The 15,456-nt window shown below is 48.8% G+C and overlaps 1 protein-coding gene across 1 annotated transcript; it reads left to right on the top strand.

Moving 5' to 3' along the window:
* Positions 1-395: 395 nt before the first annotated feature.
* LOC119405493 (ubiquitin-conjugating enzyme E2 Z) lies at positions 396-1,053 on the top strand. The gene is made up of 2 exons (XM_037672326.1): positions 396-440; positions 598-1,053. Exons 1-2 carry the CDS (start codon positions 396-398, stop codon positions 1,051-1,053), a joined length of 501 nt encoding a protein of 166 aa, XP_037528254.1.
* Positions 1,054-15,456: the final 14,403 nt, after the last annotated feature.

Genomic DNA, 15,456 nt, shown 5'->3' with positions numbered 1-15,456 from the left:
TTCACAGTCATTTAATGAAAAGCTCCTTACGCCGTGGCTTCTCATCAAAGAAGATGGTGAGGTACAAGCTGCTCACTGCGCCTGCAAAGCTGGCCTTTGGTATGAAAAAGAAACCAACCGAGGCAGCATACTGATCCACAGGCTTCTTTTTCGTGTGGTTGTTACAACCAAACACGGCGCAGTTCACCATTGTCGCAGCTGGCTGACGTGCAACCACGCCACGTACCGTCTCTCCGCACACACAAATAAATTCGTTCAAAGATTTTCACGTAATAAATACGCACCGCGCACGAGACACTGCTGTGCGTGGGCTAAGCAGAACGCATACAGAACGTAGCCCGATACTGCCGGCACTGCTACCTGCCACTGCGCTCACGAACGGCCGGACAGCCAAAATGACGTCGCTGCCCGGCGATGCTATCGCCTCCTCGCGGATCAAGGTACAGTGCATACCCCCTATACCACGTGAAGGCTTGCCGCTGTTCGGGTTTCATTTGACGAGCACTGTACCTTTAATTCTGCTCCGGACGGAATGCGATCTAATATACACAAACTAGGAAATGAGGAATGACAACACGATTTCAATCTCGCACGCAGGTTCGTCTCAGCATTCTCGGCACTCGGCCCGGACCCAGCTGGCGTCCAGTCCTAGGCATAGCCAGCGTCCTGGTCTCCATACAGTCGCTAATGGACGAGGAGCCCTTTTACAACGAGCCCGGAACGACATGGATGCCGGTTTCCACCGAACAGTACAACGACAGGGTAGGACACGAAACCGTCAGGGTGGCCGTATGCGACGTCGTGGAGGCGTGTCTTCGGGATCAACCACCCTACCCGCCGTACCTGGTCGGCGTTATTCTGAAGACGTTCGCCGAGTCGTACGACAAGTACGAGAGCAGGGTCAAAGCACTGGCCGAGCTGGACAGTGCCCGACGGTTGTTCCAGACGATGGGCCTCACCACCGCGTACCTGTACGAGCCTTTGCTGTCTCGTCTAAGGCAACTCGGACAGCGGGTCAAGGAGAAGATCGAAGCGGATGGCACGGGCCGCTGAAGTTCGCAAGCAATATATATAGTGAGCTTCCGCTGTGGCCCCATAGCGAAACTGGATGCGTTAAATTCATGATTCGAAAAACGCTCTATACGGAACAAAATTAAAGGAACGACACGCTAATCCCGAATTTAACAGTCTATGTTGCGCAGGTTCCGGGTGCGACCCAACTTGTCTGACGAACGTACCGCTCGAGGGACGGGTAGACTCATGCGTATGTATTTTCTTCGTACGTCGAAATAGTATAGTCTACCGGCCGCGGTGGTGTAGTGGTTACGGTGCTTGACTGCTGAGCATTTTCATAATAGCGACCCGTGTGCTTAGATTTAGGGGCACGTTAATCCCAGGTGGTCGAAATTTCCGGAGCCCTCCACTACGGCGTCTCTCACGAACGTGATATATTACAGCACGCGCTTATAATCATATCGTTGTTTTTGGGGCGTGAGACTCCAACGGTATTATTAGAAATAGTAGTCGTTACGATGCTTGTTTGGACAAGTGGGCCAGACAGTCCTGAAGTATGGAGCGTTGAAGCAATTTTACAGCGAAAGCTGTTATGAGATCACAACAGCCGTTTTTGGTGCCGTAGTTGCCCGCTGCCGCCAGTGTTTGTAACCGCTATCGCGTAAAATGAGAAAAAAAGAATTGAATGAGAGAAAGATATTCAGGGTAGGATGGAATTTGAACTCGGGCCCCCTGCGTGGCAATCAATTATGCTATCACAGAGTCATACCGGTGCTTGAAACTCCTTTACGAAAAGACCCTATACAGGCGTCATGTCGGGCAAGGAATCGCATTAACATATGAAATATAGCATGGTAGAAGAGTAAGATAACAACCAGGTGTCACACAATGCGAAATGCGCAACGAGTGTGTGGTTTAAAGCTTCCCACCCACAGCAAAGTAGAGTAGATCCTATAAACTCTGGCACAAACCCACGCTGGGGCACAGCCAAGCTCTGAGCAATAATTCTTCGTCGTCATCAGCCACCGCGTCAACAAAGTTCGCACAATGCCTTACAGGTGGTGTAGCGGTTACCTCGCTTCTTCGCAGAATGACGAATAATGGCGCAGCGAGTGCTTCCCTACTTCGAAAAAATTATGATTTATGGCGTGATGGGAATCTTTCAAGTGTAGTTGTATTAGTTGCCCCAGGAGAGTTAACAATAGGTTATAAAAAGGCCCCTTTGCAGCTTTCGCCGTGACTGTGCTGCGCGTTCCGTGCAGGCCCGGCGTTTTTTAAATGTGAAGCATTTCTTAGCGACCCTCTCGGACTTTGGGCGTTTCTATCTTCGTATCTATCTATCTATCTATCTATCTAGCCGCCTACGTATGGGCGCTCTCCTGGTCGTCTCCACAGGTTGTAATATACGAAAATTTGCACAGTATAGGATGGGTGTATGACCAACACAATTCACTGGTCATGACATGAATAACACAAAATACCTGTCGCGCACGTCATGAAACCTTTTCCCTCAGTCACGTGTGGCACATACCCGCACACCAGAGTTCACGTCATGCAGGTATGTGCCACAGGTGATAACAGAGTCTCATTCAACGCAATAATCGCGAACATACACATTGACACGGAAGGAAAGTGATAATAATAGTAATTGTTGGGGTTCTACGTCCCGAAACCACGATATGATTATGATAGACACCGTAGTGAAGGGCTCCGGAAATTTTGACCATCTGGTATTCTTTAACGTGGACTGACATGGCACAGTACGCGGGCTTCTAGCATTTCGCATCCATCGAAATGCGACCGCCGGGGCCGGGATCGAACCCGTGACCTTCGGGTCAACAGCCGGGCACCGTAACCACTACACCACAGCGGCGGACGCACGGAAAGTTAGGGAACTGCAGACAGAGCACCCCTGGAAGACGCTGGGCTACCATTCACTCGTCCACGTGGTCCGCAACGTCGACCACGTGGATTACGCAAAAACCGGGGTCAATGCTTCCTGCAATAACTCTGCCGAGAGGACCATGTCCCTCATGATTACCGGTGACTTCAGCATTGATTTATCAAACCCAACAACGCCTCGTTCTTAGACGGCATGAAAGACGGCTTGGATGTGGGCAGGGTATCACAAGACCTTGGTGCCACGTCCAGGACAGGAGGCATCATAGACCATTTCTTCGCAGAGTCATCCGCGGTTTCCACCAGCTCTACTATACCTCGCATTTCACTACACTTAGACAGTTCGTAACCGCGATCACGAATGGATCCGATAACAAGTCCTGTCCAGCTGCTGGTGCTCCCTGATCACGGTGATGATGACTTTATTACAGAACTGCCAAGAACCCCTTCCACACATGTACACGGGTTCGTGAAACGTGCGTGCATTCTCCGTCATAACGGATAAGTGTAAGCATAACAACTGTAACGCGACTGTAATAACTGCAACTGTGACTGTTACGTACGTGCAGTGTGCCTGCTCGTGCCACTCGGCTGTGTATATATCGGGAAACTTTTCTGAATAAAGCTTAGTTGCGAGTAGCGCCTGTCCTGTGCATCTGTGTTCATTGCCCTATTCGAATTCGCGCTATCCGGTATTGAAGAATGTAAGCACTACATATCAGCTTACTGCGTCTGGTGTTGGTAACACCTATGTTGCTGTTGGCATCGTTAAGCAACTGTAAACAACTGTTTATATAACACATGTTCGACTCTTCAAAATATGTGTGTGCGTATACCATTTGCACATTTCTCTGGCGTCATTTCGCAACGTTTCGCTCAATGTGAAAAACTGCGCAACAGCCACATTCCTGCGCATGCTTCTCATAACATCGATTCCCACGGTACGTGGAATCTGCCGAACGTTTACAGAAGCAGTTTATCGCAGCGATAGAAAAACATACCTTATTAAGGCAATAGCCGTATACGGCTCAGAAGACAATAAATACGGAGCCAGACGGCGTCAACACGAACTGTACGAAAAGGTGGGCCGATTCCGGCGGAGGTAGTCGCTCTCTAAGCCTTAGTAGACTTATGTAGGGACTTGTACAAGGTGAACACCACTTGAAGTGCAGAAACATTTTTGTGTGTTTTTTATTTTTTCAAACGAAATCAAAATGTTTCTTTCATATTATATATGAAATTAGGAAAGAAGGCTTAATCAGGTTATGCCAAGTGATTATCAGTGACAATTCGCGAACATGGAGGATACAGTGTGAATCGAGGTGCATTCATGATGACTCACGTGTGTACTAAAGATACAGTGGATAATGTATAGTCTAATAATATTTTATATTTCATAACTGTTGGGGTTTTACGTCCCAATATCGCGATATGATTATGAGAGACGCCGTAGTGGAGGGCCCCGGAAATTTTGACCATCTGGTGGTCCTTAACGTGTACCTAAATCTAATGGTGTATTCGGGTGGGCGATTTTGAGCGCTCTAGAGCGCTCTGAAAAGTGGTCGCGCGTTCGGTTGGCAAAATCCGAGCGCTCGAACTACCTTCGGGTGGTTCTTCCGGAGCGTCAGCCTCCGACTCGGAGCGCTCCCGACCGCTCTGACTTCGAAGTGAGAGCGTGGTGCGATCTGGCCGGGAGGGGCACTAGACGCCGCGTTTACCGGCAAGTGACAGGGTGACAGCACGAGCGCGCATTTCAGAAGGGGAGAGCATCGGACGCGTAATACTTCGTACACGTGTGTTGTATTGTGTTCGTGGCGTTTTTGAGCGCTTGTGTGGTGAGTTCACATGACCAAGCCATAACTGCACCATGTCGAAACGGAGGCGGCTACTGAAGGCGGACGAAGCGTAAATGGTGTTACAGCAGCTCGCATACGAATGCCTTCACATCGATGACGCCGAGCAACTTAATAGCGTATGGCAACGCATTACATGCGAGTACAAAGCTTAATCGTGTTGGCAAAAACAAGCGCTCTATGCCGAGCTCGCGTGCGATCATGAACGGCGTAGGAGACGGCCGGCGTCCGCCATGCTAGGCCTACCTCTCGGAATCGTGAGTGACGGCGAGCTATTGCGATGTGCTTGACGTTCGCGAAGGCGTAGTTGTAGTGATTATTTTCTTATATAACGAAGCGTGGCTGTGAAAAGTTGTTTGTTTTGTGCTTTATTACGAATATACGAAGTCCTCCAAGTGTGCATGCCAAGGCGCCCTATGTGGGCGGAGCCGCTGATTGCTCGTTCGCCCCGTGTGTGCTGAATCGCCGTACGCCGCAAGCCGGATCGGAGGCAAAAACGTACCATCTGTCTTGTCCTTAAACCAGCAGCTCGGACGATGACGCCAGCTCGGATGGTTGACCGCATTTGTCGATGTTTACCCGGCGGCTTCCCGCGCTGGTTGCACGGTGGCGCTACAGGCGTGCTGCTCCGAGATCATCGATCCATTCGGTTGGTACTCTACCTCTCGCGCTCCGATTGCGGGCTGCCTCCGCATCTGCCGACTCCGAGCCAGAGGATCGGAGCGACCAACCGAATACGCCATAAGTACCACGGGTCTCTGGCATTTCGCATCCATCGAAAATGCGGCCGCTGCGGTCGGTATTCGGTCCCGCGACCTTCGCGGTCAGCAATCGAGCACCATAACGACTAGACCACCATGGCTTTTTTTTTCTTTATTGCACTAGGCCACCGTGGCGGATAATTATTGTAGTCTGAAAGAGCAACTGCATGAATTAAATCTGCATTAACAGTGAATGAAATGCTAGAGTGAAATAATGTGAATCAGCAGGGACAGTTGGGCGAGTTGGTGCAAATTCATGTTAGAAAAAAGCGTGCAAAAACCACGACACACAGGCACAATGTACACAGGACGACCTGTCTCATTCGGGCCTGTGTGTTGTGGCTTTTTTTCGCGCTTTTTTTTATATGAATAATGTGAATCAAATGTAAATTAACAGTGAATCAAATGTTGAAGAGAACTAAAGATGAATGATATCTGAATTAACGCCTCGGCGACGAAGACTCCGTATGCAGAAACAATGGCCATCTATACGCGACCGAAAGCGAACAAGTAAAGAATCGACTGCAGTCGACCGAGAACGTCGAAGAAATCTAATGAACAAGAGGATATGGCGTTTCGCCTATGCTCTCCTTAGCTTTAGCTAGAGGTACAGTCTTGAACAATATGAGAGGGAACACCGAATTCATGTTTAATCGACGACTACTTGTAACCGACCGATATGAATGCGACGTATTGTACTGCAAGAGATACGTTTCCGCTTGAGCATTTAATGTTATTAACACTTTCACGCTTGCCAATTGCGTTTAGCCGCTACGACTACAGTGTCATACTACGACCTTTCAAGGGTAATTTCAGTGTTCCCTTTCATATTGCTTACCCCTTACAAAAATAAATTTAGTCTATAGACTGTCTAAACCCATTTTTATACAGTCTATAGAGTGTCTACATACATTTTTGTAAGGCACGACTGTACTGTCAATTCTGAAAGCGAATTCGCAACTTTCAAGGCCTATAGGTGGCGCGACTGTACATCCAACATGGCGGTCGTTGAGATTATCGGCCCGCTGCAGACGATTTAGGAACGTACATGTTTGGCGAAGAGATCAGTTTTTGCGCTTCGGCTGCACTCCGATTTATGTTTTTGTGAAAGCAGGGTTGCGGTGACATATAATAAGTAAAGGAATGCCGGGTACGTGATTGGAATCTCATTAGGAAGATACATAGGCACACAATTGTAAATAAAGCAAACACACTAGTCGCGTTGCTTGCGGCGCTTAATCGCGCGTTGCAACCCCCGCTGTGTTGTTAGCACAATATGGTAGTAGGAGACTCAGTAAAGGTCTCTCAGTAATGTCAGAGACATTCTCAGAGACATGCTTTATCTCATTTTTGCTTGCATTGCATTCTGCCGCGTAGCTAGCTCAGCTCCCTTCAAAGCACGAAGTAATGTAAGTAAACGAAAACAAAATGTGTTGCCCTTCGAGACCGAAGCACAAGAACCACTTGAGGCATGTGCGATTATCGGAAATACGATTTTATTGCGCTTTCTTGGTAAAAAGAGAGAAAAAAAAACAGCGGAATAATGCCACAATAGGTCGACAAGCAGCGAATGAAACAGCGGCAATACGCAATTTTCACGTTTAAGATGTGACGTTCCTGTTATCATCCTACGCTTCCGGTGTTTATGAGAAGTGCAATAAGTAACATCGTACGGGAGAGGGACGAAAAAACAGCGCCATCAGCAAGCAATACCGAACAAAAAGTGCTGGAGATGTGAAGGTCACGGAGGCCACTTCAGACGTGGAATGGTGCGATGGACGCTTTGAAACCGGACTTTTCATTATATTCTAGAGGCGGAACGCATTCCTAATAAGTTCTGGTACTGTCTGCACAGCGACTGCGTCGAGCGGAGGAACGAAGCGCGAGAAAGGTGATATGAGGCAGTAGACATATACTCGAACACAAAATGGGATTCCGGATACATTCATGAGCCTTGGTTATTTTTCCTTGCGAAGTTTAACCCGCTTAACCACTCACGGCTTTTCGAGGCGCTAATCTGAAGGGGAGGCTTTTGCTTTGCCTTCCGCTGTACGCTGTGAGCACCGAGGCCCGCAGTAAAATCAGTTGCCTTTTTCTTTTATTTTCCGCTCACATTGAGGAACCGAAAGTGTCACGTATCGAGACCGTGCGCACCGTCGCAAAACGACCCCAAACGAGACAAAACAAGTGGCAACATTCGCTGACTCAAGCGGGTCCAACATTTCAATAATCTCAACAGAGCTTCCGGCGGCCACCGCTTGGCGGCGCCACGGTACGTGGAAGTTGCGAATACGGAATGACGGCGACGAGGCATCGAACCTCGCGTGTGTGACAAGTTGACCGGCAGCAAATGCGCGTGCTGTAAGGAGTGCGGTTCGGCGGGTCTCGTTACAGTAGCTGGCTCCCAGTGAGGAGGCGCGTTCTTTCAAGAAGGAACGTAGGTTTAATTACATGATTACGTGAAAAGAGAGAAATGACGTCCAAAGTCTTCGGCTTTTATAGCCCCGAGACTCTCAATAGTCTAGAGGCACAGTCTCCCGCCGATCCGGTGACCTGCCGTCTTGGTGTCCGGCCTCCAGAAAGGAGGCAAAGAAGACCAACGGTGAACACCAGTGCACCACACAATGGTAATCACCCCGACGACTCCACTCCTGGAATGTCGGCGTGGAGATTGAGTCCGAAGGAGGGTTGGGGTGGAAGGCCCATGACAACACCACCTGCTTCAACTGCCGGGAACACTCGGAAGAAGCGTTGATTTATGGCTGCCTTGGGATGAAGGCCCATAAGAGAGAAGGTGTGTCGAATTTCGGAAGACAGGCAGGGCGTCCACTCTAGCACGGGCAAACCTTCCCTACTGTGCTCGGGTAGAAGAATGAAGTGGCTTGGTGAGAATCCCTCCAGCGGTGCTATCTCACGCTGCAAACAATGAGCCCAAAAGGGGTCTCCGAATTCCAACGTTCTTTTTCTGGGAAATCCGTCCAGGGCGACACGTCCGCTCGCTCGGCATAAGCTCCTCCAGGAAGACGTGGCGTTCCGTGCATCCGTCTAAAGTGCCGATACGGGGGTGGGCGACAACGTTCTGACAGACAGCTGTACGCTCAATGGCCTCTGCCTCGATGCAAAATTTTAAGGCCAAACGTAACAGTGCGCAAATAAAATCTTTGGGTTATGCAGCCATGAGCCCGTGTGCGTTTGATTGTCAAGTAACTGAACTGTGCATATACATCACGGTGGATATTCATTAACGCATAACATTAAAACCGAGTAAGCCCCCGGAATCTCGCGTGAACAGAATAGAGGCGTGATTCATGGCTATTTCTTTCTATTTCTAAAAACCTTTACGTATGCAGGCAATACATAAGGGCGCGGTATACATGGCTTGCACGTGACGTCACCATTGCTGCGGTCCTACTGCGGCGGCCATATTGGTGAACAGCCGCACGTACCAGCCGTGCGACGACTACAGTGTTCAGTACGACTAGCCACCCTAGTACGACGGAACCGCATTCCCACGGTCATTTCTTCTTCGCGAGCCGTTTCTCGTGCATCATGCCGCCGGTTGGCACAAGGCAGCCGTGAAATGCGGCGTACTATTCAGAACTGGTAGGGCAAGCGTGTTCTCGCTATGAGGAAAAGGTGCGGTTGTGCGACGGAGTGGATCCCTACACGCTTCGACTCGGAACGGACACGACATCGAACATCTCCGCCTTCCCAGACGTCTCGCAGGTACGGGGACATCGTGGACTGTTTGGTTTTCAGCACTGACCTGGTTACTCTAGGCGAAATAAAGGCGTACAAATCAGTGGAACCGCACGACTACTTTACCAGCGGCTGGGTAAAGTGCCTGTCTGAAAACGAGCTTCGCGACCGTAAATTTGACCGTGCTTGCAAGGTAAGTTGAATGGTTCATGAAAATGGCCCCTTCGCCAGCTCCGAGTTATGAAATAGCGATGCACGAACGCTGCTAAATCAACAAGTGCTGATGTTTGCGCTTAGTTCTCGTGCGAGTGCAGCGAGGTGCACACGCGGCAGCGCGTTTTTCGATCGCGCGTCTCCTGTGCTGTCCAGTTTGTCATAAACATAGAATGATGTAGTACGTGTGTGTGAACGTAGTGCTGATGTTTTAGTCACTGCATGCGGACAGTCATCGGGAGCGAACCGCATTCGGCTTCATCAGCACGCATCGGCCTGTGCTCGGCGCCGTTCGGCCTCCGCTTGCCATTTTTCATGCCGCCGCTTTTTCGTGCACTCATGTCGCGCAGCGCCTGCATGCTTGCAGCTGTAGCCGAGCCGTAGAGACGGCGACGCCCAGTGTGGGTTCGGCTCGTCGAACAACGCGGACGGATTTCCTACGAACGCAAGAGCATCCATGATAATCAGTGGCTTCATATCTCATCTCTTTTTCGCTTACATGCTACGCTCCACACACACGAACGTTGGGGTGTTCGTCGAAATTTGCACGCCTTCTGCGCGCCAGCCAGGTCCTCTGACGGTTCGCGCTGAGCATTTTCGTACGCTAGCACTGACCTTCAATAACCTCTCGTATTCGAAAGAAGCTCATACTAGTGGGCTGCTTCTTTCTTCCGCAGCTGTCGCTACGATTAGAGCAGCCTACAAACTGCGCATATAACCATAGTAGAGGAAGAAACTCGCAGGTGCGACCAGGCAGCACTGAACAAGGTCTAACCACTGTTCACCAATATGGCCGCCTCGCCCCCAGCAGTGACGTCAAGTGACGTAGGTGCAAGCCATGTATACAGGAGGGCATTTACATGGCCGTATGCATGTACACATACATAAGCAATATACATAATATACACACATGTGTACAAGATACGTAGCTCGTATGTATAGAAATATAGTTTTAACATCGCGGCAAGAAACGATTTATGGTATTAGCATCCAGTGTTTACGGACCTACTCAGTGTAAAAATTATTGCTTAAAAGAGCATAGGATTTATCAATACCGATTACTGAATGTGATATAGCGCAAACGGACACAAGCATAAGTTTGACGAGCCGGTCGAAAATTCCGTCTGAAGCCAGAATACCCCTTTGAACTTTCACCCGACATCGTAATGACCTCCGCGTAATACATATCTGGAAGAATTCCCGTTCAAGTATGTTCCGGCCGCTTAATTTTTATCTTGATGTCTGTATAGTCTGGACACACCCTCCAACCCTAGGCACTGCACTTCCCACGAGCCACGGTTCTTCGATGTCTGAAGAATATGCATAACCCACGAATGCGTTTAGCCTGTTTCTTGTAGGATAACGCGGATAAACGACATGTAAATGGGCCATTGACGTGTAGTCGGGTCCTCAAGAGGCTCAAGCGTCATACAGATTGGTTGCCCGCGCAGTCGACGTAATTCGAACGAAGGAGAGAATAACGGTTAAGCTTGCCGCAGAATTTACCATTTCAGAGTGAAAAAAACTGCGCCATTGAAAGACATGACCCATGGCCAGCAAACCTGCATCGGGTCAAGGGATTTTTGTCTCGTTTACATTTTTTTAAGGGGATGTGATAACGGTGCTTTCGTGGACTTGCGCTGCATTTCACACGACCTCGGCAGTGAACTGCAAACTCGGCAGCGAGTCTCGGCAATCCGGCATTTTTTCACGCGTTGCCACGGCGCATGCACCGTTCCCCTAGCGGGAAAGTCGCGAAAAGCTTTCGTAGGGTCTCTGCACGCCTTTCGATTTCGGAGGCCTTTGTTCTGGCGAACTTGGTTGGGCCGGATCACCCCGCAAAGCTCCGGCCTAAAGTCCCTAGATTTTTAGGGAAAATATAGGGACTTTACTCCGGCCCCCTACCTAAACGGCAGAGGGCAGCCCAGCAGTGATGTCAGGTATTTATCCCTAGATCTAGGGGTTTTCTATCTCTTTGACGGATTTGTAGTCTTTTTATACATAGCTTGCACTGACGTCACCGTGGCCGCCATCTTGGGGGACCAGCGGGTTGAGACGCTCCGTGAGCTTTTATTCGAACGCGCCGAGCAAGAAACGGTGACGGCTCGCCATCAGATTAGTGCCGGTGCACCCAAGCATCCTTCACACCAAAACCCCCGCGTTCCTTTGTGTTCCCCCTTGGCGCGGCTGGCGAACAAAAGAAAGCGGGGAGAGCACAAAAGAACGCGGGGACCGAACACCTGGGTGTCCTCCTCTGCACTGACACACTCTAATGAGATAAAAAAGTCACGGTGGCCGCTATGTTGGGGCTCCAGCGCAGAGCACCTGTCTGTGACGTCACGTGCAAGGCATGTATTGAATCTAGGTATTTTTGTACCCTACAGTAGAACCACGCCGGGTTGGGGGGGGGGGGGGGGGGTATTTTTATAAAGCTATGGATATGGCACATTGCGTGGCCTAATGACCAGCGTTACTGAGTAATCACGCTTTTTCAAGTATAAGGCTATGAAAAACGATAATTTTCTCTATTTGCTGTTTTTGTCCTTTTAGGTGAGCTTTTGTGTTATGCTGCGCAGACTGAAGGCGATAGCAGTTCTGTAACGCATGATTAACATATGCTGAATACTGGAAAGAAATCAACCGTTGTCGTCGTAAGTGTTTAGAATGCACGCGCATGTCATCATGAGTGCCATGAGTGATTACTTTACTTCTATGTGAAACAAAGAGCAATTTTAATTACAACGAACAGACAGTCAAGCCAAGTAAAGTATCGTTATTTGTAGTAATTATGATATAACTGTGAAGTAAAGTGGACGAAAAGACAACTTGCCGCCGGCAGGCACCGAACCTGCACCTGGGAGTGTTAGTGAGTGCCGCTCGTAGCCATGACGGCGAGACATTTCCCCTTGTTTCGTTCATAAAGAGCAATTTCGCCTTGTAGTGCACAGGAAAACGTGCCAAGTTCACGCTCTCCGCGTGCCTTCACCGTGCAAACTTGCTCCATGTCAATGTGTCAAATAACTTCTGGACCAGGAGACTTTGAAAGAAATAGATCGAAAGTAGGACTGGCAGTCGGGCGAGTTCGTACGGATTTATTATTATGAAAACGACGCGACGGAAAGAGACGAGAAAAGACCATGTGTTTGCAGTCTTTCCTTCACGCCATTTTCATAAGAGCGAAAGCAACGGCAAAAATATTTGGCCAAATGGGAAACTGATCGAAAATACACAGGATGGTTATCAGCCGGTAAAAGAGGGTCTCTGTATTTCTGTACTGCCAACCATGCAACGCTGATTGCAAATGCGGAAAATTAGAAATTGATCGCCATCTCGCATGCTGCAAGCACAACAGAGACGCTACAGACTTGCAATCGAGCCGAGCGATCGCATCTGCGTCTTTAATGAGTGGACAAGGCGCACTTGACAAATCTGTCTCTGTAGAAATAACTGGCGCCATATGCAAGCCGTTCACGTGCAACTGCTCCACAGAAAATGTAATAAAAAAAAGAACTTCAGTAGCTGTTAATATGCTCCTTTTTATTTCTGATGAGATGGGCCAGCTATAGATATAGCGAACTATATTTAGAGTTTGTTAAAGGTGAAGTAGTATGAATAACGACATTTAAAAGTCAATCTAGGGATTTTTCTTGAAATCTAGCGAACTTTCAGGGGTCAATCTGGGGATAAGACGTTGGCTTAGGTTGACATCACTGCAGCACGAAAGAGGAGGATTAGAGCTAAATCTCAGCAAAACTTTTTACACATAGATGTACTATCTCTAGATAAGGACTGAGACGCTGAAGGACTGAGACATTCGCTGATGCACACAAATTGACAAATATGCCAAGTGGCTTAATCTCAATCGATGCAGGTAACTTAACTAATCTTTTAACTCATTTTAGCTATTTGGGTGATGATGCTGAATAAGTAAATAAAGAACAACCGCTGAAAGATGGTACTGCGTGAGGCCTTCCGCCTCTCGGGATTCCGATACCGTGCATCTGCGCTGAAGTCGAGCCCTGCAGCCTGCCCGTAGCTCTCCTCACACCGAGGAGATCCCGAAGAGACTGCGAACAGCACCATCCCGGTGGCATAGACCAACCCTTACCAACGAGAGACACGTATGCATCCTCCGCAAGATAGGGCTGGTCCGGCCACCTGCCACCCCCGCGGAGACCAGCACGTCTTGCGTACTCGCCCACGATGATGGTGGCTAATGTACCGTAACACTACTGTATGAGTGTGATGGTAAGGCTGTTAAATGAATCAGATGAGACACTTGGATAACCGTCTCAACGTTACAATGTGGATGGCGCGCAATGCACTCCGATGACGCAAGTTGAATACTGTAGCATGGGCGTCGGCAGGGTTTTGTCTCGGGGGTTGCAGCCCGCGTTGCACCACGATGGGAGAGGTGGGGGAGCGCTGGTGTAGCTTGGGTGGCGGGCAAGTGTTGGGGGGTGCAACTCTGGCAACCCTCTTCCCTACCGACGATCTTGTACTGTAGTAGTCAGGGCTGGGCAGTATCAAAGATATGTGCGTGCCTAACTATTCTTCTTCTAAAGCGTCGCCGGTTAGGACAGGAGAGGCTCCCGAATGAGGTGAAAGAGGAAATCGCAAGATGGGGGCAGACCAACCAAAAGGACTTTCGCAGGGCTCAATACGAAAGCTCCAGTTTTCTTAACTGCGTCTATTAGATATTATTTGCGTGCCTCGTAACTGAATCATACCTTCGGCAGGTGTGGTGTCAGTATCTGTATTTCTGGTACATCGTACGAAGTATCGTGTGTCTTTAAGATACAAGATACACTTTCGCCGCAAAGTGACTGAGGGGCTATAGCAATTTGGGGCAGTTCAACTTTAATGCAGAAGGCCCCACATGAACGCTTTTTTTTTTTTGACAGCGAAGCTCTTGTAGCTCGACGCGTGGTTTGTCCGGTGTCACCAGAACTCCTCACCGGAATTGGGCAAGCCCCCACTGCCGTGTGTAGCAGCTGCGAGTGTCAAACGTAAACGAACACGCGAAAAAGAGAGAGGGAAGGAAACAGATAGAAAAGAGAGATAAAGAAAGCGATAGCAAGAAAGAGGGAGAGAAAAATAGGGAGAAATAAAGGGAATAAAGACATAGAAAGATAAAAAAGACAGAAAAACATAGACAAATAGAGAGAGAGAGAAAGGGAGGGAGAGAGAGAACATAGAAAGAGATAGGAAAAAAGATTGAAAGACATAGAAAGAGACAGAAAGCAACAGGCACGAAAAACAGAGCAAGACAAAGAGAAAGAAGCAGATAGAGAATGGGAAGAAGGAGAAATAGAAAGGAGAAATAGAAAGAAAGACTGGAAAGGAACAGACACTAAAAAGAGATACAAGAAACAGAGAGAAAGGGATAGAAAGAAAGAGAGAGAGAAACAAGGAAGGCCATCCATTTGAGCTCTCCCTTCAGGCTTGGCGCAACTACTGCGAAGCTGCCATAATTTTTCTCTTGAGCGAGCACGAATGACTTAGGCAGATGCTGTGCAGCAATATGGTGGCAGTAATCGCAAAATCTTCAGTTATTAGTTTCTGAATGATATTTACGTGGAGTAGAGTTCTCATTTGGTGGGAACGCTACTGATGGACATCAACGGGCCCGCTAAGAAGGAAGAACGAAACCGATGCGAACGCATACACATAAAGACAATTACACTAAAAGTGATAAATAGCATTAAAAATGTCGGACTGTCGCTCTAAAAAAGCGTACAGCGGTTCATAGCAAGATATAGCGTCCGCTTGTCAGGGGCTCCAAGACCAACTTTCCACGCACTGGTTCCATTACCAGCGCTGCAGTGTTTCTTTTGAACGCGAGGAGCTGCAGCTTCAATCACATACTGCATGTATACATATTCTCCTCTCCTGTCATATCGTGCGCCTGCGCAATATGACAGTACTACAGAGTTTTGCATGCGCAATCGAAGTGCCTTGTCCCGCGCCCGCGCAGTGCACCGCCACTCGGACGTGCCGGTCATGGGCCCAAAATC

The sequence above is a fragment of the Rhipicephalus sanguineus genome, chromosome 9 (genome assembly GCF_013339695.2).
Source record: "Rhipicephalus sanguineus isolate Rsan-2018 chromosome 9, BIME_Rsan_1.4, whole genome shotgun sequence".
NCBI classification, from domain to species: Eukaryota; Metazoa; Arthropoda; class Arachnida; order Ixodida; family Ixodidae; genus Rhipicephalus; species Rhipicephalus sanguineus.
This window is presented reverse-complemented; position numbering and strand designations above follow the sequence as displayed.

What these genes read in the sequence shown, in the direction of transcription:
- LOC119405493 (XM_037672326.1), top strand. Translation starts at nt 396, where the DNA reads ATGACGTCGCTGCCCGGCGATGCTATCGCCTCCTCGCGGATCAAG. An exon ending in TCGCCTCCTCGCGGATCAAG is followed by an intron (nt 441 to 597) that starts GTACAGTGCATA and finishes TCTCGCACGCAG; the next exon opens with GTTCGTCTCAGCATTCTCGG.